This window comes from Haliaeetus albicilla, chromosome 5 (genome assembly GCF_947461875.1).
Source record: "Haliaeetus albicilla chromosome 5, bHalAlb1.1, whole genome shotgun sequence".
NCBI classification, from domain to species: Eukaryota; Metazoa; Chordata; class Aves; order Accipitriformes; family Accipitridae; genus Haliaeetus; species Haliaeetus albicilla.
The window spans coordinates 28,401,636-28,423,209 of NC_091487.1; the positions used below are offsets into that span (position 1 = coordinate 28,401,636).

The following is a 21,574-nucleotide window of genomic DNA, read 5'->3' on the forward strand; positions in this document are numbered from 1 at the left end:
TGCTAGGGATAAAGATAACGTGCTCAAAAGCAAAGGAAAGACTCAGGTCTCTCAACTGATAAAGCTACATCTAGCCACTGCTAAGTAGGCATACACCTGCTCCATCACTCCAGGAAAGCTGCATTTTTCAGAAGGGGAATTTATCAGGTAGCTGAGCTTTCATCACTTGAAGTTAAAACTTGGTTCAAACATCTGGACTTGATCTATCTTTGCAGGTCATTGGAGATTCAGTCAGGGCAAATTGCCACCTCTGACACTGAGAAGCAACAATCAATACCAGGGTGTTACATCTGTGCTCCATATTCTGTTCTGGCCAGCAAATTACTTACATGTTTATTCAGTGTTATAGTGCTGGTGGGGGAAGGGGAAAGGAGATTGTATTCTCTTTTATTCTTGAAAGCTTCATGATTTGATCCAAATGATTATGTTCCACAGAATTGCTTCAGCTGCCTGTCCAGAGATAAAACTGCAAGAGCCAGGGCAGGCTGAAGCAGCAAGTCCTTGACCATGAGCTGGAATTACCACTGTTGGACAGAACTGCAAAATAAAATTTCACAGTCTTTCTTAACTGACTACCATGTTTTGTGTATGTGTTCAAGATACTGTCATTTGACAAAACCAGTATCTTTGCAGGAATTAAGTAAGTTTCTCTACATTTCAGAGCTTCCAAATCAGGAACACATTCTGCATAAGCATTTATGAACCAGAAGAGTGGTTCTCATCATCCGAATCCAGCCAAATGCATCTAGCTCACCTTAGATAAGATATTCTTGCAAGATGCAGCTCTCCATGAAATATATTTGTAATCATTAGCACTGAAGTCCTCTTTGGAACTAATTTTCCTATGGAACTGAGCAGACTCTACTTGAGACTTCTCAAATATTTAAGTCGGTTGCTGAATGGAGACACAGAATACTATGTCTTCAGTTTAGTGGGATTTATTTTCACTACATTAAGTTTTATCTGGATGCTTTACAGAGGAATGCCTTTAAAATACCCCCCAAAACATCAGTCGAATTAATTAATCTGCCTTCCTAACATTTTTATTTAAGAATGCTTTAACATTTTTATATACAACAACATTCACCATTTTTCAATGGAATAAAAAATTCTGGGGGGAGGGAATAGGAAGAGGTATGGCAGTTAAAGGATCAAAATTAGGGTATCAAGGGAAACATCAGGTAGAAAATCTTTGTCAGCATTCATACTGTCCTCGGAAAGAAATGAAGTAGACGGTCTTAAGAGGGAATACAGTCTTGCAAGCCCCATAAGTACTCTGACAAACCTGCTCCCTGTGGTCTGATGAAAAAACAACCTTGCTGTAACCAGAAAGGTCGAGGCTTTGAAGAGAAACACATATGAATGTAAAGAAGTGAAGGTACACCCAGAAAAGCACAGCTGAGACAAGCGCAGTAATCTTAAATAACACTTAAGTAAACACGCGTTGTTCTTCCCTCCATGCACGAGCACTCAGCGGAGGCACTCCTATAAGCCTGCCTGCCATGTGCCCACGCTGACAGCTCCGTGGAGGCTGCTGAAGGACAGGAAGGAGCCAGGAGGCAAAGAGAAGGGTGAGGGAGTAAGGTGGCCTTGCAGGGAGAGGACGCCCCACAGCAGCTGCTGCAGTCTAGGGTTCAAAGCCTGGTGGTACCCAAGGTGCCAAAGCAGCACGCAGAGGTGGGCCTGCAGGCCTGGGCCAACACGCGGTGACTCTGCGAGCACCGAGGCGGCCTTTCACCTGCTGGCTGCAATGGACCTGAGCTGAGAAAAGCTTCAGGGTCCCAGAGAGGTCTGAGAACGGAGCAAAAGCTAAGATGCCCCCTCAGGGTTGGGAAACGGGGCTGCTCGCCACGCTGCAGAGACAGGTACTGCAGGAGAGGGTGCTCCGCACACCACAGCGTGGAAACCCAGGGGGCCGGAGGAGGACGGGCAGAGCCCGGCCAGGACAGCCAGGCCTGAGGCTGCCTCCCCAGCCCGGGCCCTGCTGCCGCAGCCGAGGAGCCGCCCCGGGCCGCCGCTCCTGCGCGTAGGGGCAGAGCAGCCCCTAGCCGAGCAGGGCAGGGCAGGGCACGGCAGCCAGGCTCAGGCGCCGCGGGGGAAGCCCCTCGCCCCCGCGCTGCCGGTAACGGTCACCTCCCCCGCCCGCCAACGCGAGCCGGCGCCCGCAGGGCCAGCCGCTCCCCCGGCGCAGCGCCGGCCGCGAGCGCGCAGCCCGCGATTGGCTGGCGCGCCGGTCCTTCAGGCCGCGGGGGCGGGGCCGGCGGGCACGGCCACCCGAGGGGGTTCGTCATCGCGGAGCGACGGCGGGGACCTCGCCGGCGGCCGCGGCTCGGCCCGGTGTCATGGCGGCGGCGCCCGGCCCGCTGCAGCCCGGCGGCCACGCTGCGGAGATCGGCGCCGACCCTGCGGCCTCGGAGGTGGCGAGCGCCGCTCTGCGCTGCCTGGCCGGGCTGGCGGGGCAGGTGAGTGCGGGGCGGGCGGAGGGGGGAGGCCTGGGGCAGGGCTGGCCCGGGCGCCGCGGGCCCCGCACCGCGCCCGGCTCGCCCCGCCTCGCCCCGCCCCGGCCCGGCCCGCCTCGGGGGCCCGAGCAGGGCCTGCTCCCGCTTCTCCCCGGCCTGCGGGGCCCTCCTGGGCTCCAGGGGCTCCGGTACGGCGCCGGAGAGAAAAGGCGGCCGCCGCGAACGAGGGAGCGGCCTCGCTTCGGGAGGCTGTGGAGGCCTGCCCGCGGGAGCCGTGACGCTCCTGTCAGGGCTGGGGGCTGGGGGCGCCGGCTGCGGCCCTCCCGGCGCGGGCAGCCCCAGGGTGCGCGGCTGCATCCCATAGTCGTGGCCGTGCCTTTGCCTCTTCGTGGCGGGACGTCTCATGTCACTCTGTAGTTTGACGGGTCGTCTCTCCCGTGGGAAACCGCAGTCTGCCCCGTTGCTGTACCTTAACGATTAGTGATTCGGAACTGAAAAGCTCTAAAAGCTTACTTGCGCTTGAAATCGAAGTAAACGATCAGGAGCTTGAAGTTAGCCTTGCCTTGGTAATAACATACTGTGAAACACACAGTGCATCTCGGTGGCAAAGCTGATTTAAAAATTCTGTGGTACTTAAATTGAAACGCCTGCTTTAGGTTTAGTAATGGCTATGAGTTATTTAACAGATGTTAAGGTAGTGGTGGGAGGCCCTTATCAGGAGAAGGTTTGGGTAACAATGTAATTATTACCATAAATCATTTACAGATAAATTCCTTTTCCACTGCGGAAGCGTATATGTAGTTCTGCAAAGGCAGTAGAAGCGCGCTCTTGCCTCTGAAATTAGACAGCGGTTTGAAGGTTTGGGGCCGGATGATGAGCGATACCTGCAGGAGATAATATAACAATGTATGTTTATGTTAGAAAAATACTCAGAAATGGACTCTGTTAAATACAGAGGCATTTTAGTGGTAGCTGCTGACTGATCTGAAATTGTTTTTTAGAGCATTTCACCTTTCATCTGAATAGAATTGTGTGTTATATTTGCTTCTCACCTCGCAGTCTGCTAATAATTGTCTCCCTTTTCAGACAAAAGTAATCCAAAATTAAGGGCCTGAAAATTCAGGCACTGCCTAGTAAGATCTCACTTTTCCTATCTCTAAAGTGATTAAAAACTACCCTTGCTTTTGACCAGGAGTGCCAAACAACATGATGATCATACACCACTGATTCATAGGATTGCAGAGGCAGGAAGACTATCTGTATTGTGGACAAAATATCCCATAATTCTTCCTGGTGAAAATTCTAAATGTAATCAATGAAGAACTAGCACTGTCAGTTTATCTAGATGTGACACTGTCATTCATACTGTTGTTCATACAATGTTAACATGAGTGAAAGGTTGAACTCCGGTATTTATGAAAAACACAAAGAAGAATAAAGGAAAAGTTTCCTAAGCTCTTAACTAGGGTACTCATCACAAGTTTAATTAATTGTTTTCAAAACTACCTGAAATACTCTAGTTTCTCTCTCTTCTTCAGTAGCGTACTGATTCTCCAAAGTTTGCTCTATGTCTAGCATGTCACTGGAGAGAGTTTCATGATTTTTAACAATATTTGGGTGTGCACAGACAATTGCAAGAGACCAGTTTAGAGTTGCTACATCCCCTTAGTAGAGTTACACTAGTTACGGTGCAGAGTAAAATTATCTTCATTGGCATTTGGAGTGTATTCTTTCCATGACGACAAGCCTGTTTTACTGTGCATTGCACTGAACTATGAGTAGAGGTCTGGTTGCTCCATCTTAGCTGAGAAGGTCTTTTTAATTGCTCAGTCATGATTGTTTCCAGTTGTTGAGTTACACTCTTGTCTGCCAGTACTTGAGTTCTGGTAGATTTAAGTGTGGTGTTTTACCAGCTTACTGACTCTAGCGATCCATCTTGCATTTTTGACTGAAACTACTGATTCCCCATTTCCTTTTTATAGAGATGAGTGAACGTATGCCAGATCGTTAGCTGTCGCAGTTTGTGATCTATCATAGTAGCTTAAGTTGGATTTATGCTAGAAGGTTGGACTGTAAACAGGAATATTTCTGGCACAGGAATTTTTTTACTAGAGTAACCACTTGCAGCATAGTGACTAGGTGGACATCTGGGCATAACAACTCTCAAAACCAATATGACTGGTGATGAAAAGTTCTTTAAGCCCCAAGTGACAGTCAGTGTCTTTCATAAAACAATTTCAAAGGGCTGAAATGACTTATGGTCCTGTGAGTTGCTTCAGAATAGGCTGTGGACTTGTAAATATACAAAGTTACCAAATCACAGAATTTATAAACCTGCTTGTCACAGTTCTTATAGGTAGAAGGATGTGAAACACTGAGAAAACTAATTCTGTTGTACTAGAAACATACTTGGATGCGGGAGGGGTTTATTCTTTACTTATATTTAAAAATAATGTCTATAAGTTTAAAATATCACTGGCCTCTAAATTATTCTAAATCAGAAGCTCTCCTGGTTTTGTCCATTGAACCACCTGGACAGGAGTCACACACTAGGATATGAAGGCACACATCAGCTGATTCTTTTTGAAAAAGGAGGCTTATTAGGAAATTTGTTGTGGTTTAACCCCAGCCAGCAATTGAGCACCACACAGCTGCTTGCTCACTTCCCTCCCACCCAGTGGGATGGGGGAGAGAATCGGGGAAAAAAAGTAAAACTTGTGGGTTGAGATAAAGACAGTTTAATAGGACAGAAAGGAAGAAAATAATAATGATGATGATGATAATAATAATAATAGTAATAATAATATGACAATAATAATAATAAAGGAATTGGAATATACAAAACAAGTGATGCACGATGCAATTGTTCACCACTTGCCAACTGATGCCTACTTAGTTCCCAAGCAGTGATCTGCCCTGCCCTGGTAACTCTCCCCAGTTTATATACTAGACATGATGTCACATGGTATGGAATATCTCTTTGGCCAGTTTGGGTCAGCTGTCCTGGCTGTGTCCCCTCCCAACTTCTTGTGCCCCTCCAGCCTTCTTGCTGGCTGGGCATGAGAAGCTGAAAAATCCTTGACTTAGTCTAAGCACTACGTAGCAACAACTGAAAACATCAGTGTGTTATCAACATCATTCTCATACTAAATCCAAAACATAACACTATACCTGCTACTAGAAGGAAAATTAACTCTATCCCATCCGAAACCAGAACAAAATTGCAGTAGGATTCCTATTTTGTTTCATTACGATGACTAACATCTATGCCTTTTTTACCCTGTCAGTGGACTGTAATGTAGTGTATAGTAGATGTTACTCCAGAAACTTTTGAAAGAAATACGTACTTCAGGTGATCACATATGCACAATGGCTTAATTCTTAAAGTAAAGTTTTATTCTTACTAAATTCTAAAAACATTCTTGATGTTGTAACGTGTTCAAAACTAGTGTTTCCTAAAACATTACTTTTCCTACATTCTATGTAGTTTAAGTACTTGTGTGAAAATGATCTAAAATACATTTTATATCTAGTCAGACCATCTCCTTTGGTATGTAATTTGGAATCTAACACTGGATTTAACAAGGCTATTCTTTGACTAAAGAAGGAAAGCTCAGGCTTATAGTTCTTTACATACAAAATTGTGATAATACTGGGGTTTAAAATTAATGTAGAACAACTTTGTATCCACTGCTTTGCCTTCAGAGTGATGGAGGCATTCTTGTGTTTAGTTCTCATTGTTCCCTCATAACACTGTGCAGTGGATTCAGGAAACAAGTGCGTATGCATTCTGTGTTCTTGTCCATAACATTTGATGCTATTAGAAGTTGGATATCTTTAGACCATATGTTAAAGGTCACTTTAGTCATCTGCCTGAGGTCTCTTTTTCTTTCTTTTTTTTTTTAAAAGAAAAAAGGAAGGATCAAGATGTAGATGTACAAATATGCCTATGACCTGGGAATTCTGTGTCTCAGAGTACCTGTAGGTCCTCTTGATTTTAAACAAGAGTTTTATCTGTATCTAGAATTTGGGGCATCACTTACAGGTTGTTTGGTTGGAGAACAACCTACTTGGCTTTGGGAAATGAAAGTGCTCATTACTTCAAGATCTTGAGAAGATCTTTAGTGTAACAAAACGGCAACGATGGGTGTGAAAGTATGTAGTTCATTAGTGATTATTAACAATCAGCTTTGTATTAGAAAGTGAAAGTTTATTTTTAGCTTATAGAAGATACATAGTTCCTTTAAATAAGACTTCAGATTCACTATATGTGTTTCTCTTTATTGCTTTGGGAATTAAATATTGCAATTCCTTGGCAAAGAGAATAGACTATGGCAATTGTTATTTTGATCTGAATGCACGTAAAGGGAAATAGTGCGATTTGGAAATGGGTTTGATAGTGGTGCTGTGTAGTCTAGAGTTTGTTTAACCTCCAGATTTTTTAAAGATTTATTTTTTTAAAGACAAGATTTTTTAAAGATTTATTTTTTAAAAGACTTATTTTTAATATAAAGCCTCCTCTGGATTAGCAGCAAATAAAAATTTCAAGAATGTGGCATGGTGCAGTATCAAGACCTTGGTCGTACAGGCATAGATAGCCTTGCAAATCTCAGAATAAAATACATGAACTTACAGAGACTGCCATCCTGGGTGCAGGTTTCTTCCTACTGGTGGTTATATCGTCTGTTAAAAGATTTGAGTGATAAACATGAACAGTGTGTTTTTGTACAATAGTTAATTGAATTGAGAATCGACTAAAATTAAAGATCAAATTAATACAATGACAGTGTGATGAGGTAGTAAGGAATTCTTAATTTTGAATATACTCTACAAATACCAGCTTACTTTGAAAATGACAGCTCCTTGAATTATAATTAATGTCAAACCTCTCCAATGTCCTCATATAAAAAGGGGTCTGTATGAGATTGAGCATAATTGTTGTCCTGTAGAAGTCTTGTATACTTCTGTGATGTTAATACAACATAACAACATAATTTTTTGTTGTGCTTGTTTTGCTCTCTTGAAGCTTAACCTTGGAGACGATATCGTGAAAGTTGTAATTGATTGGAGCAAGCTTCAAAGCACATCAGCACTTCAGCCAACATTGCTCTTTAGTGCACTTCAGCAGCATATTTTATGTTTGCAGGTAAATATTTCATTGGACACATTCGACTTGACAAAAGTGATCAGTGTGGTTATATTACCTAAACTGTAAAATTTCAGTCATTTTGTTCTTATATTGCTATGTCCAACAAAAAAGAATGCAGAAGTATTATACGCTTGGGGTTCCACTATGCTTCATAGGTACTCACACTTAGGGATTTTTCAGATTCGTGGTGGGAATAGCCACTGTAGGTGAGCAGGCTGAATAAATGCAGCCTCATTGATTTCTAGACTTGCATTGTAAATGTGATACATTTCCATCTATGGTGGGTTATAATTAAGCAATAAGACACGGCAGGTGTGTGTCATGCTATGATAATGATTCCATGCGTTGGGTGAGTTTTGAGGCTCATGGAGTGCTTTCAGTGGTTCAAGAAGTGGCATTATCCCAGCATGACACATCCTGGAGTGTCTTACTGCAATTAAATATATTTTCAGCGTAGGTGTTTTTTTTTTTTTTAAAGAGTAATTTCTTTGACATTAATGTCTCATCTTGCCAAGTAGCCAGTCACCATTACTGTCATTTCTTTTAACTATTTGAAACTTTCCAACCCTGCCAAAAGTACGTGTAATTTAGTTGCATGGCAGGGTGAGCAGTTTGTCAGCTGGTAACTGAACAGTGCTTTGACCTTGATAGTTCATCTGTAAAAGGTGGGGATTTGAATACCATTATTTTGCTTCAGCTAGTCAATGAATTATTTCAAGTGTGTAGTACTGAGAGGGTGAAAAAGGAAGTTCTTGTATTTGCTTGTCTGTAGGTAAAAGAAAGACCTTTAATATTTTCCAGACATCCACCAAATCTTTGGTGTGATAAACAAAAAGAGAAAATATGCAAGATAAAAGCAAGTAAAATCCAGCTGTAAGAACACAGCAAGTAGGAATTTGATTCCATTTCAGGAAATGTGACTGGTAAAAATCATGTTGTCTTTAAAAAAAAAAAAATTCTAGAGGGAAAATAACCAGTGAAATTCAGACTAGATGAAACTGGTAAAAATTATAAAAAGGGGGTGTGACATATATATGTACTGAGGTTTCGTGATTACATCTTGTGTGAGTTATTGCAGTAGAATAAGCATTCATTTTTGCTGCTACAAATGTCAGTGCATTCTCTCATTTAATTTCATGACCTAAGTAGATAATCAACCTTGTCACAAAAAGCATGTGTTCAGGATAACGCCTATATATTTCATGTCTGTATTCTCTCATTCACTTGGGCAACTGCAGTTTCAAGTGGAGAATGTAGTGCTGTGGTGATAAAGTAGAGGCTTTACAGTGTGAAAGCATTGGCTTTCATGTTAAGGAGGAAAAATACTAAGCCTTACTGTTCTGAGTAGGCATTTGAATGACATGTTAATTAAGTGGCATTGGTGCTAATGATTGAAGCTTTGATTTAGCTAGTAACAGACAAGTAACAGGCAGACTTTTGCAGAAATTTGGGAGTTTTCCTGTACAAACTTCTAAAAGGCACGGGTCAAAAAAGCCAGAATCATGGCGTGCACAGTATTTGGAACTATAGCTTTTTTTAAATTTTTTTTAATTTTTATTTTATTACTGAGTTCTATCAGAGGCAGATGGAATTTCTAAAATTATTTGTTAGTCTGTTTTAGAAATTGGAATAGAACTTTTTGCTTTTTGTTTTGGTTTTTTTTTTTTGCTTTTTTTTTAACCCTAACGTACTGTGTTCTTTGTTCAGCCTCTTTTAGAGAAACTCCAGTCATTGATTAAGGAGGAAACTATAGGCCATGTTGAACCTGCAGGTAAAACAGAAGGCCAAGCTTGTGAAAAAAGTGTAGATGTTTATGATGGTAACTGTCAGACAGAAGAAAAGTATGCAAGTTATGACTTGGGAGATCTGAAGGATGCTCATATTAATTTTGATCCAGAGGTGGTCCAAATAAAAGCTGGAAAAGCAGAAGTAAGTGATTTACCTACATTTAAAAAAAAACACAAAAAGACCTTTCTAAATTTTATATTTAAACAATGAAATAGATACATGCCATCATGTTTATTACCTGCAGATTGACAGGCGGATATCAGCCTTCATCGAGAGGAAACAAGCTGAGATCAATGAAAATAATGTCAGGGAATTTTGCAATGTTATTGATTGTAATCAAGGTAACTGGCTAGCCAGACTTTAATCTTCATAGCAATTTAAGTTGTTTATTTTTTTATTTTTCAAAAGCACTATTCTATATTTAAAACAGAACTTTTAAGAGTAACTGTTTTAAAGTTAAGAACTTGCATGTGCACTGCAGATGTTGTCAGATAGACAAAAAAAGAAAGTAGTCACTGGATGACAATGTTTAATGCATCCTTTACAGAAAGATTATAGCTATTACTGTGTTCATTTTAAGAACTGCGATCTTAAATCAGATGATTTTGTAGCTGTTGTTCCCAATGTTTTAGCTAGATGTTCCTTCTAAAGTCAACAGAATTGCAATTCAGAAATGTCTTGTGAATTGTGTGTTCAAACTGAAGTTAATTTAATGCTAGTTAAATTACCAAAGTATTTTTTGCAATCAATTTGAATTACTAGCTACTTAGAATAACTTTTTCCTTTCAACATTACTCAAGCTATTGGTGTTTTTAATGTACCAATTGTCACAATTGGCTGTATCTATAACCAGTCTTAAATCCATCTGGGAGGCAGGATCCCATTAGCATGATTAGTAACTGTGTAACCAAATGTGCCTTAAAAGTGAACACACTTTTATATACAGAAGTAGTACAGAGATGTTTTCTAAGTACCTGTGAACCCAGATGTGCATTGTCTCTGTGATGTACTTAAGCTTTTAGAGATCAAAGCTTATGGTTCCATAAGCTTTATAGGAAGAGAGTTTAACTCCTTGAATATTAGTTGGAATGAAAATGACATCTGATATCTAGTAGAATATGCTAGATAGTAAAATACTGATTCCTAAAATTGTTAATTATGTACAGAAGAAATATAAGACCTTCCTTTTTATGTTCAGGCATAATAAAATATGTGTAAAGCTTTGGTGTATATGAACAGAGATTAAAATATAAACTTTAGAATAAACTGAGATGATCTGTACTGTAGGTTTTTATGATTAAACAAATTAAAGAAGTCACAGGCATCAGAATAAATGCAGGAAGGTGACAAAAGAATGCTGATGAGTAAACTAGACCAGTCTAAAAATAGGAGAACAGTTTCAAAAAAGGACATAAAACCAGAATAACAGTGGTAAGCAGGTAAAAGACTTCTGTGCAGAAAGAAAGAAATAAGTTACAGAGGAGTGCAGTGAAAAGGAAGAACCAAATAAAATGTAAATTGGAAGAAATTTGGTCCTGATCCAATAAACTTTTATATACAAGTGTGCATACATTTATGTAAGTGACTTATCCAGTTAAAACCAGTAGGTCCATGCAAGTGTGTGAAACTATTAATGAGCAAGTGTTTATAGAATGAATGAAGTATTTCTGATGTTTTTATTGTATGAAGAATTTTAGATTTGTTAAAAGCCTCAAAACTGATGATGGTTAGAATATTTTAAATTACAAATATGTAATTAGGATCTCACTTTTTATATTATTATTATTATTTATTTAGAAAATAGCTGTGCCAGAACAGATGCCATTTTCACACCCTATCCTGGATTTAAAAGCCATATAAAGGGTAAGCAACTATTTTAACACCCATTTAGTAAGAGTGTCCAGATAGAATGGCACTGATGAATTTTTTACTTTAAAATGTTTTATAGATTGCTCAAAAAATTCAAACTTAACCTATTGATTTTTGACTCTAGTGAGTACTTTTACATCTTCGTTTACTTCTCCAAGGTTTTCAGTCCCATAACTGCTTCATTAAGCTGATGGTTATGCACTAAGTCCAAAACAAAGTAGCCTATTTTCATTGTCTGAAAGGAAAGATGCAAAAGATAAAGCAGGACAGAGAAGCCGAACAGTTCTTAGCTTTTCTTGTAAGTCGAAGCTAGCAGTCCAGTTAAGGAGTTGAGATTAAATAAAATTATATTCTATTTTTCTTAGTCGGTGTAAGTATATTGAATTAGAAAATAGTGTTGGGACACAGTGGAAGTTCTGAGACATAGGTTTATGGGAAGTGGCAAGCTGGGGAACAAGCTTACCACTGCACTACCTTTTGGGCAAGGAGTAAATAGTGTAGAAATGATTGTCCAACAGAAGTTATGGATAAAAGATTGCTTGTCCATCTACTGCTCTCTAGGTGTATGCAAGTTACGCTGTGTTTAAAAACAAACAAACAAAATCTCCAAAATGAGAATGAAAGTAACCCTCTCTTCCATTTTCGAGAGTGGTAGTATTCAGTTATCCACTTGATACAGGTTCTAGAAAGCAATTCATTATCCTGAATACTGCGAAGCACGATGATAGGTATAAGCGTTAAAAGGTCTGGTGAGCTAAGGGAGATGGGGAGGTGGGTATGAGTTCAGAATCTTTCACTAAGAACCCCTTTCAGTAGTCACTTTTTTAAACTGAGTGCTAGTTTGTAACTTGAATGGTAGCGTATTACAGGAAAAAAGAAAAGTTTGTACTTCCAGTAAGTAAAACCCAAACAGTTCATAACTGAAACATGAATAACACTTAGAAAGGACTTGGAAGTAAAACCAGCATAAACTGAAGCAGGAATGTAACATGTGACCTTCATGAAGTGCTGAGTAAGAAGGTGTGTGCTTCAGTGTCTAGAGTTGCCAACATAGTCTTTAAGTCTGTAGTACACTGCAGTATTCCTGTCAGGAAGGACTTGAGAAATGACCGTGATTTCAAGAGAAGTGACCAAAATCTTCCGATGAAGACATGGTTCAGCAGGGGGAAAAAACAGACCCAGAAGCAGCTGAAGAGTCATTAAAGCTGTTACCCGAATAACAAAAATTAGAAGAGAACTTCCTTGCTGAGATTTGTAGCGGTTCTTCTAGTTGTTTACCTCCCCTCATCTTCATGTATTTATGATGCTTCCTGTAATATTAGGTCTGGCCTCTTCTTTGCATTCACAACAGCTCACATGTGCAACTGCTGACATAGATATCGGGTTTTCTGCTATTTATCAGCAGCTGATGACAAATTCTTGATACTGCCATTCTACATGAATGTATGAGTAATTCTTTTACTTTGCATATGTAAAGTCCTAGGTTTTTGTTTAGTTTAGTTACTCATGCAAAAATAGGAAAATACTTTTACTTGAACCTTTGATCTCAATGTGTGTGGGACCCTTCACGTGAGAGACTGATGTGAAATTGATTTAACATAGGTTTTCATATTTTAATATTTTGATTGCTTTAGTTAGATGTGCTTTGTGTTTCATGTGCATATATGTTAAATTTGTGTTCTCTTTACTTAGTTTCCAGGGTAGTAAATACATATGGACCTCAGACTAGATCTGAAGGAGCACACGGGTCCAGTCACAAAGCCAATGTACCCATTCATGATTGTGGAAACCAAGCTGTTGAAGAGAGATTGCAAAACATTGAAGCACACTTACGGTTACAGACAGGTTTGTATAATGTTTTTATTTTGACATCAGTGTGCCAGTTTGTACTACAGTTATCATTACTGTAGTAAACCTAAGTCTATAAAACCTGTGACTGTAAAAACAGTGGATAGATCCACTGAAGGGTTTAGTCACCACAAGTACTGCAATCTAATGTTTAGGCTCTTATGCCCAAAATGGAACCCAGATTTATGCCCAAATTAGGGTGCTGAGTTAGTAAATCTACACTTGATGTGGTGGCAAATGAGAGAGGAGCACTTCAGAATGGGATTTAAAACAATCTGGAATGTTTGGACGTAGGATTTCTCCATAGTCAGTGGAGTCCTTCTGCCTTGACCCACTGAATGGGAAAAGCTGAGGTTAGGACTCAGTCCTGCTTCATGGACACCCTGTGGGCTGGGGATAGGATGAACCCAAAACACAAGCTGAAACCTTTTCCTAAAGGTGGATGATTCTTGAAATACAGTTATGTGAGAAGCTTATTTCCCAGAATGTGGGAAGCTTGTTGTCAGTACTTCCCTTTAGCCATGCAAACATGAGTCCACACCTCTCACTAAAATAAATGCCATAGCCACCAGGCTACTGACTTTAAGTAGTTTCTTTCCTCACCCCAGCACCAGTTTTCTAGAATATAACTCAATGAGGCACTTATCAAGGAGGAATCTGTATTTTTCATGAAAAATGTTTTCAAAACAGAACAGAAGCTGAGATCTTCACCTAAGAAAGTGAATGTTCTACACATCATACTGCAGACACACACTTTACTTTTTTTGTTTTCTGAATACTGAATAGATGCCAATACTTTCTCTAAGAATATGGTGAACACTGACTAGATTACTAGATTACTGTGAATGCATACTGGATCCTCTCGTGGCAGGGAGAGTAGAATACTCCTAGATACTGTTGAGACGGCAGTCAGGGCTTGATGCTTAGCTGTATAGGTGTCTCAAAAATAAGGTGCTTTTTGTGCACGCAAATAGAATTTGCAAGTGGCTGGCTAGCATTAAGGTTACAACATGTAGTAGCTTTGGAGTTTATGCATATCAGGGATAATGATTGGGGGTAGCTAAGGAGGGGTCCTTGCTTCCAGATTGTGCCTGTAATAGGTAACGTAATTTTGTTTGAAGGAGCAGGTCAGCTAAACTACAGTATAGGGGAAAAGGATGAAAGTGTGCAATTCCAGCTCAGCTCCTGTCCAAATCAGCATTCCTGGTGAAGGTCTCAAGATCATTTGTTACTTACCCCAGCAGCTGTGCAAAAAGTATTCATCTGAGCAGGTAACCTGCCTCAGCTACCTGCTCACCAGTTTTTGTTTCTGAAGAATGAAAGAATTGTTCTTGACTCACCTGCTGTTTTTCAGAACAGCTTCTTCTAGTGCTAGCACTGCTCTTTTCCCTTTACATTAAGAGACAGCAATATTAAGAAGAGTGAGAGGTTAGCTGATTTAATTAGTAGCTGCTGAGTGATGTTAGAGAGCAGAACTGAAGGAGGGAAGCTACCTGCAGAATTGTCTGTCTGAAGTGAGGAAATAGATGAATGGCAAGAAACCCATTAGTGCTTATTTCAGTAGTTTGTGGAATAGAATTGTCTTACCTAATAGACGTAGAAATAAATGGAAATGGGTGGCAAGAGAAAGAGTAAAAGCTTGCTAAGGCTTTGGTTGTCACTACTGTTCAGACCCAGACTATCATTTTAATTGAGATAGCCAGTAGTTAGTTGTGATAAACAGTGATTTCAGGTTATAGAATACTATGTAGCATAAATAAGATGCTTTCTAAGGCTGATCTTCTGATCAGTTCTGTTCTTACATGGGGAAACAAGCTCAAGCTGCTATGGTACAGCTGCAAAATGGGTTGATGGGGGGTTTTTCATTGCTGTTGTGTTTGTGGGTTTTGTTCTCTTTTGTTTGGGTTTTTGGGGGAGTTTGAGGTTTTGTTTGTTTGTTTTCCAAAGCTCTGTTACTCCTCCATTCCACATACACATTCCCCACCCCTGCTTCTCCCATCTATGGCCAGGCAAACGCTGTTAATTGTCAAGCACAACTCATACCTGTCCTCTAACCTCTGATGCTCAGTGGAGATAGGTTTCCTTCAGAACAAGCTTAGGTATCAATGCTGAATTCATGTCTGGTCTGCCATCCCATCTGCTCCCTCCTGATGCTGCTGTCACTTTTGAAGTGGTAACATTTGGTGTGTGACAAAGGTATTGTAAGAGTGATCATTAGTGGTTCCAGGGACCTTGTCAGACATATTTCATCCACCTGCATAAAGTTGTCTATTGTCTTCACTGACTGCCCTGGCTTATCAGTCAGGTTTTACTCTGAATCATATTAATTACCCTTCCTTTTTATTATCCCATCCGCTCATTTTGTTTCAGCTGCTGGTTGATAGCTGGACTTGAAGAATTTACCTGTAAAACTTGCAATCTTTAGTTTAAAAAGTTACTCAAGTGCTTTTCCTGATTTCTTTGTATTTGTACTGGTGTATTTAGGTGGTCCTGTACCAAGAGACATTTATCAGAGAATTAAGAAGCTTGAAGATAAAATCCTTGAGCTGGAAGGACTATCTCCTGAATATTTTCAATCTGTAGTAAGAAATTCTCTCAACTTCTTTCAGCTTACCTAAATGCATTCAGTACTTTTGTGCTCAAATCTTTGATGTACAGACAAAAACCTAAGGAGTCAGAGGGCAGACTCTTTTGATAGACAACTCTGGCTTGGTGTAATGGTTATATTTCATGTGGACTATCTATGTAAGTTCATATTTCTACCTAATTTCTCATTTGAAAGAAAATAGTATTTGTTGGGGGGGGGGGGAATGCAGCCACCTGAGCTTAACTAATTTGTAAGAAATGTATTATAGAGGTTGGATTCTGCCCGCCCCCCCCAAAAAATCCAAGTGTTTCTTATGACAAGAAAATTGACTAAAGTTTTGATCTCGATACAAATCATTAATGGCTTAAATCAGCTGAAATCCTTTGGGCTTCTGTACATGATCTGATTACTAAAGATCAGCTATGTGAAATAACTTCCAATAGGATGAGAGAGTAAACCCTTTAAAAATTGTTTGGTGTGATTCTGTGGCTTTGGTTTCTTTGTTGGTAGTCTTCAGGCAGAGTTCTGTCTTTCTGAATAGTAAACCTTGTGCTTCATTCACCAAAGGAAGTTAGGACAAAGAGAACATTAGTTGTTGCTGCATCAGGCTCTGCTTGTCTGTAGAAATTTCTTGTCTGTTATGTTGCTCTTCTTTCCCCATGTAACAGTAAGAATGTCTCTTTTACTGTTGATCATATTTTAATTTGTATCTTCTCCCGTGAGACCAGCCAAAGAAGAGTCAGCAATTAAAAATCAATAGCAAAATTATAAATTTTTGTTTCATTTTTTTGTGTTGGAGACCAATATTTTTTGTGAAGCTATTCCTTCTAGTTGTTGGAAAACAGAAGTTAAAACATACATTTTCATAAGCTGAAATTTCCATGGAAAGTGCTTTAGGATTTTCTCTAGAATGGGGATCTGGGGAAAAATTTGTGATGGTGGCAATAGTAGTGTTGTGCAGTAATTAGCATTTTCTTGTCCAGAGTTTTGCATAAATATTAGTGTGGATACATGAAAATTTTAGGGAGAAAAATATTGACAGCTTCAGAAGCAGGATATTGATCTTGGTTTTGTCTGAAGGAAGCTTTAGTTAAGCTGATAGTTGTTGGCTGCCAAGCGTGGAGAAGCTTCAACAGCTTCTGACTGCTCTCCAGTAGTATTTCTCATGATCCAAAGTACTTAATTATAAAAAAGATTTCTTTAATCCATGGAACGGCAGTCAGTGTTCTTTCTGTACTTTAAAGACTCTTGTCAATGTTGTTACATTGGTCCTCTGTCAGTGCAACATTAAGTCTGTTTTGATTATGTCTTTTCTTTAGAGCTGTTCTGGCAAGAGGAGAAAGGTTCAACCTCCCCACGTAAGTGCTATTAAATTTGTTTACCTTAAGTTTAGGATGTTCTGAGTGAAAAGTAATCAGAAGTTCAACCAAGTAAATATCTGACTTCTCAGAAACAGCTGCATCAGTATTGGATAGCTTGCTGGCAAAGAAAGAGAGGGAAGAAGACAGAAAGTTAATGGGTGTCACAATGAAATGAGTCTTCTAAGAGTCTGTACTAGGGTAGGTTAGTTAGTGTTTTCACCAGTTAGAAGGATGATAGAATAAAATGAATCTGTAATGTTATCAAGCTGGGGGTAACAAGCAATTTGTGAATTCTGATCAGCCTCCTAGTAATGTCTTCTGGTTTTGTTTTGTGGCTTGGTTTTTTTTTTTTATTTTAATTTTTTTTTTATTGGCTTTATCAGTTTATGAAGAGATAATAAAAGTAGAAATGGCTGGCTTGGCAAAAGTGTTGCAGAAAGACCTGATATTATAGCTGATGTTATCCTAAGTCAGTTAGACTTGCTGTTTTTATGACACTATCACATAAGGGAAAGCATTAACTGTGTACCTTAGGACACAAGAGAGAATTTCTCCTCAGTGCAAGTGAGACCGTAGCTGGCACACTGTCTGCTACTGTCCAGCACACTTGGAGACAGATGGACTGGAGAGAATGCTTAGAATGGGCTGTGGGCCATCTGAGACTGGAGGAAGTAGGCTTATTTACACAAGAAAAAAATCCTCCATATGGTGAAATATTTTTATGAAAAGGATGATGACCGGTTCTTTGTGTCAGAAGAGAGAAAAAAAATTGTCAGGTTAAGTGGGCACAGAGGAGATTGATGTTGGGCAATAGGAAAAAAACCCTTCAGTTGTAAAGCTGGGTTCTACAAGATGTAGATAGTTTTGTCCGGTGTTTTAACATCAAAGGATTTTCAGTTCTTTATGATGAACAGGTTAAACAAGCATCTAATGGAAATGGCATGGATATATTGATCCATGATTAGGACTGTCAGTTTCTTCTAAGTTTACATTCCTTCTCTTTGAAGTTTCAATAGCCATAGACTAGGTTCAGACAATTCTGCAGAAGTATTTCTATCATTTAGTGTAATATGCAGTGACCTCAAGTATCAAGTGCTAGGCCACTTCTCTAGTAATTACAAGATGTAAATGATTGTGGTTTTTATTTTGTTCTTTTAGCAGAACTATTCATTGGCTGAACTTGATGAAAAGATCAATGCTATAAAACAGGCATTACTGAGGAAAACAAAAGAAAGCAAGTCCAAGGAGGCTGAGCGGCTTCTTCGATAAAGTCTTTTCAGAATCCTCATCGTGCTTTACACGTACCTAAACCATAGACCTGACTAGTGTTCATTGGGGATGACTTTAGCAATGAAAGCAAAGCATGCATATAAGCTCCTTTTGGATGATCTTGAAAGCTTTCTTTCAGAAGAACTAATTGAAAAACAGTCTTATTAATGAAATAGTTACTTTAAAATGAAGAATGTTTTAGAAGTAGCATTCTAATAATCCATTCCCTTCTGTTATAAAGGAGGATTGCAGCATTGTTTGTATGTGGAAAGTCTTAACCTGCATACAAAAGCTACATTTCACATGTGATTCTTGGTGATTGAGTATTCAAAAGGGCTATCTTTTGAATACTTTTCATGTAAGTAGTTTGCATAGACTTGTGAAATAAAATTAAATACTTCCTCGTAAGTAAACTGTCTTAGGAAAAAAAAATTACAAAAAACCTTGCAGTATGCATGCTTACCTGCATTTTTTTCCATATTTGTCACTGTTTTCACAGCTGTTAGAAATGCAGCAAATTGTGTTTCTGTTTGAAAGATGGCTATGGAAATCCTATATGTGTAAATAGACAAACCTGTTCTTCACTTCCTCAGTGTCCTGTAGGAATTCAAACTTCTTACCCTGCTAACAAACTTAATATATCCTAAAGACCACGCCAGGGGAGGTTTTGAGGAGCATGCCAGCAGGCAACAGCTTCCCTTCCTTCCATATGCATGCTTACATGACTTCTGAAGCATGGATGCTGGGTACGTAGTTTAAATTGAAGTCAGACCTTTGGCCACACACTGAAGTGTGATTTTGGTTTTTGTTTTTAAATAAACCATTTTCTATTTATACCAGTTCTTTGTTTGCTGTCTCTGTCTTTATTCCAGTTTAGAAGAAAAATAGCTGTTACACTTTTATGTTAACTGCTGTGTTTACATCAGTCATGTTATCGATGTCCCTGTATCAGTCTCTGTGACAGGTGTTATAAACAGTACTGACTGGACACAGTCTTGCACTTTGAAGAATAGTAGGCATTTTCTGTGATTCCGTGTTCTTATCTAGACTGATGTTTGTTGTAGCAGCTGCACCTAATGCTTCTCTGAAGGTGAACCAGCAGAGGTGGGAGACAAAGCTGCTTGAGCTCTGGTCCTAGCTCCAGGAAAGAAGACAGCATGATAGTTACTTGTTCAGATGCTTAATACCCACCCAGGAAGAGATAAACCCAAGCAGTCATGAGTGCCTCAAATACAACATTGGATACAAAGAGGTACTTTTGCAGTTGAAGGCTCTGACCTGCCTATGTGTAGCACTTTTACTCAGATTGTATGTCACATTATCAGTACCGTATCCTACAGTGACTACTTCTGTTATGCAAAGCATTGCCATTGTTGAAAATACTAACAGCTCATATTATGAGGGGTCTTTTGATGAAGCAGCACAGTGAACTGCAACTTTTACCTCCAGTAGATAAGCTTTACTTGCTGTCTGCAAACTCTTTTTTTTGTACTGGGTCCCAAGAGTCGTAGCTCAAAAGAGTACGGTGTGGATATAATTGTGCCTAGCACCACACACTTCACACAGTAGTACTTGGAAGAGTGGTGTGAGATGGCTGTTGCGACTGGGGACAGGAAGGATGACCACAGGGATTTAGCTTTTACAAAGCAGTAGCCTCTACTCATGTGCATCATAACTCAAGTACTGGTGGGACATGCTGGCTAAGTCTATTGCATTTACACTATGCAATTTTCTCTGGAAAATTCTGGAATGAAGCCCTAGAAGAGATTACCTGGGTATGAAAGATTTGTTTAATATTAAATTATTTGTTGTTAGTTTACATTAAAACAAGTGCATATATATATATACAGAAAAAAAAATACTTCAATCCTCATCTGGGGTTAGTTCTTGGAATAGATTACAAGCTGCTTTCTTCAAGGGAGGCTGGTTACAAAAAGGCTGCATTAGCAGTTTCAAAGTGGCTTTTTCTGCAGTGAATTGCCTGCTACTTGAAAGATGTCTTGCCATGGGATTCTCCTTTTCCTCTTTCTCAAGATGGCAGCAACACAGCAGTTAAGAGTTGAAAGCATAATGAAGATGCATTGTAGCAAGACAATAGCTAAGGAGACAACAGCAGAAGTACTCTGGATGGTAATTTATTAGCCCTATATACTTTATCAAATAAATGCTACAGAGACACTTGAAAAATGTCAAGGTATTCATCTTGCTTTGTTATTAGACCTTTGCCGTTCTTTGATTTCAAGTTGTTAATTTCTTGTACACTTAATGCCAGTGTGCCTGTCCTATAAAAATTCTTTGGAAAGATAGTCTCTGCTGTGAGTTGCACATTAAAAGTAGTTGCAGATTTCAGGGGGCTGCCAAACTGTTGGAAGTTTCCCTTCCTCTGCTATATGACTTTTATGCATAGAGGGACAGGGGAACTGGACATTGTTCTTGTATTCAGCACTACTGATCTTACTAGTTTATCCTTCCTGCCTTTTGCCTCTTTGGGTTTTACCTCCTACAACTAATTTCCACTGTAAGGACTATTTCTGCAGGAAGAGATTAGCTACCCAATCCACCACACCCCCATAATAAAGGGGATGCAGGATAGACCTCTTACACTACCCATTTCCCAGAACTACCAATTATGCTGGTTTTCTTTCTTCTGCACCTGAAACACAACAGTGCTTGCTGATAGGTGGAGCTGCAGTAGCTGAAGTCTGAAAGGTAACTACAGGTGAAGCAAAAGCAGAGGAAGTGTTTACTATCTTGTTGACATGTCTCAACACCTTAACCAAGACCTTTTTACTGATACAGGGCTGATTTACATTCCCTTTCCTCCAAAAGGACACACCAAAGTATGGTTAAGAAGAGAACTTTATATCTTGGTTAAAATCTTTTCCTTCTCCACTTCAGCTAGAGCTAGCAGTAAGAAAAGCAATTCTGTTAGGACCATGTGAACCCCTAACTTGGTAGTAGATAAAAGCCACCTGGATTTGGGTTACACAATGGTAATTTCGTATAGATCGTTTCCCTGTGGAGGAACTCTTGCACTGAAATAACTGCAACCCATTGCAGGATGATATATCACAAGGTTCAGATGAAATTCTGTGAACCTTTCCCACATGTGTCCAATCTATATATATATTAAAATTGCAGGCAATTAGGAATGGCATTGCTTAATTAACTTACCCAGAACAGGTTTACCATTGTTCTAGTGTATAGCTATTCCACGTTACCAACACCAACAAGCTTATTCTGC

The 21,574-nt window shown here is 39.6% G+C and overlaps 1 protein-coding gene across 4 annotated transcripts; it reads left to right on the forward strand.

Moving 5' to 3' along the window:
• The first annotated feature begins 2,282 nt into the window (after nucleotides 1-2,282).
• On the forward strand, nucleotides 2,283-19,169 carry MBIP (MAP3K12 binding inhibitory protein 1). Of its 4 annotated transcripts, none has more exons than XM_069783956.1 (9): nucleotides 2,284-2,462; nucleotides 7,486-7,605; nucleotides 9,316-9,537; nucleotides 9,641-9,737; nucleotides 11,194-11,259; nucleotides 12,958-13,110; nucleotides 15,598-15,695; nucleotides 17,020-17,058; nucleotides 18,223-19,169. In XM_069783956.1, exons 1-9 carry the CDS (start codon nucleotides 2,343-2,345, stop codon nucleotides 18,328-18,330), a joined length of 1,023 nt encoding a protein of 340 aa, XP_069640057.1. In that variant the 5' UTR covers nucleotides 2,284-2,342; the 3' UTR covers nucleotides 18,331-19,169. The 4 variants fall into 4 exon arrangements, with proteins under 4 accessions (XP_069640058.1, XP_069640059.1, XP_069640057.1 ...); XM_069783955.1 differs by having other exon boundaries at nucleotides 2,285-2,462; nucleotides 18,220-19,169; XM_069783957.1 differs by lacking the exon at nucleotides 15,598-15,695 and having other exon boundaries at nucleotides 2,283-2,462; nucleotides 18,220-19,169.
• The last annotated feature ends 2,405 nt before the right edge of the window (nucleotides 19,170-21,574 follow it).

Excerpts from the sequence above, each read along its gene's own strand:
- MBIP (XM_069783955.1), top strand. The coding sequence starts at position 2,343 with ATGGCGGCGGCGCCCGGCCCGCTGCAGCCCGGCGGCCACGCTGCGGAG. Across the intron at positions 7,606-9,315 it reads AGCATATTTTATGTTTGCAG|CCTCTTTTAGAGAAACTCCA; the intron begins GTAAATATTTCA and ends TTCTTTGTTCAG. Across the intron at positions 17,059-18,219 it reads GAAAGGTTCAACCTCCCCAC|CAGAACTATTCATTGGCTGA; the intron begins GTAAGTGCTATT and ends TTGTTCTTTTAG.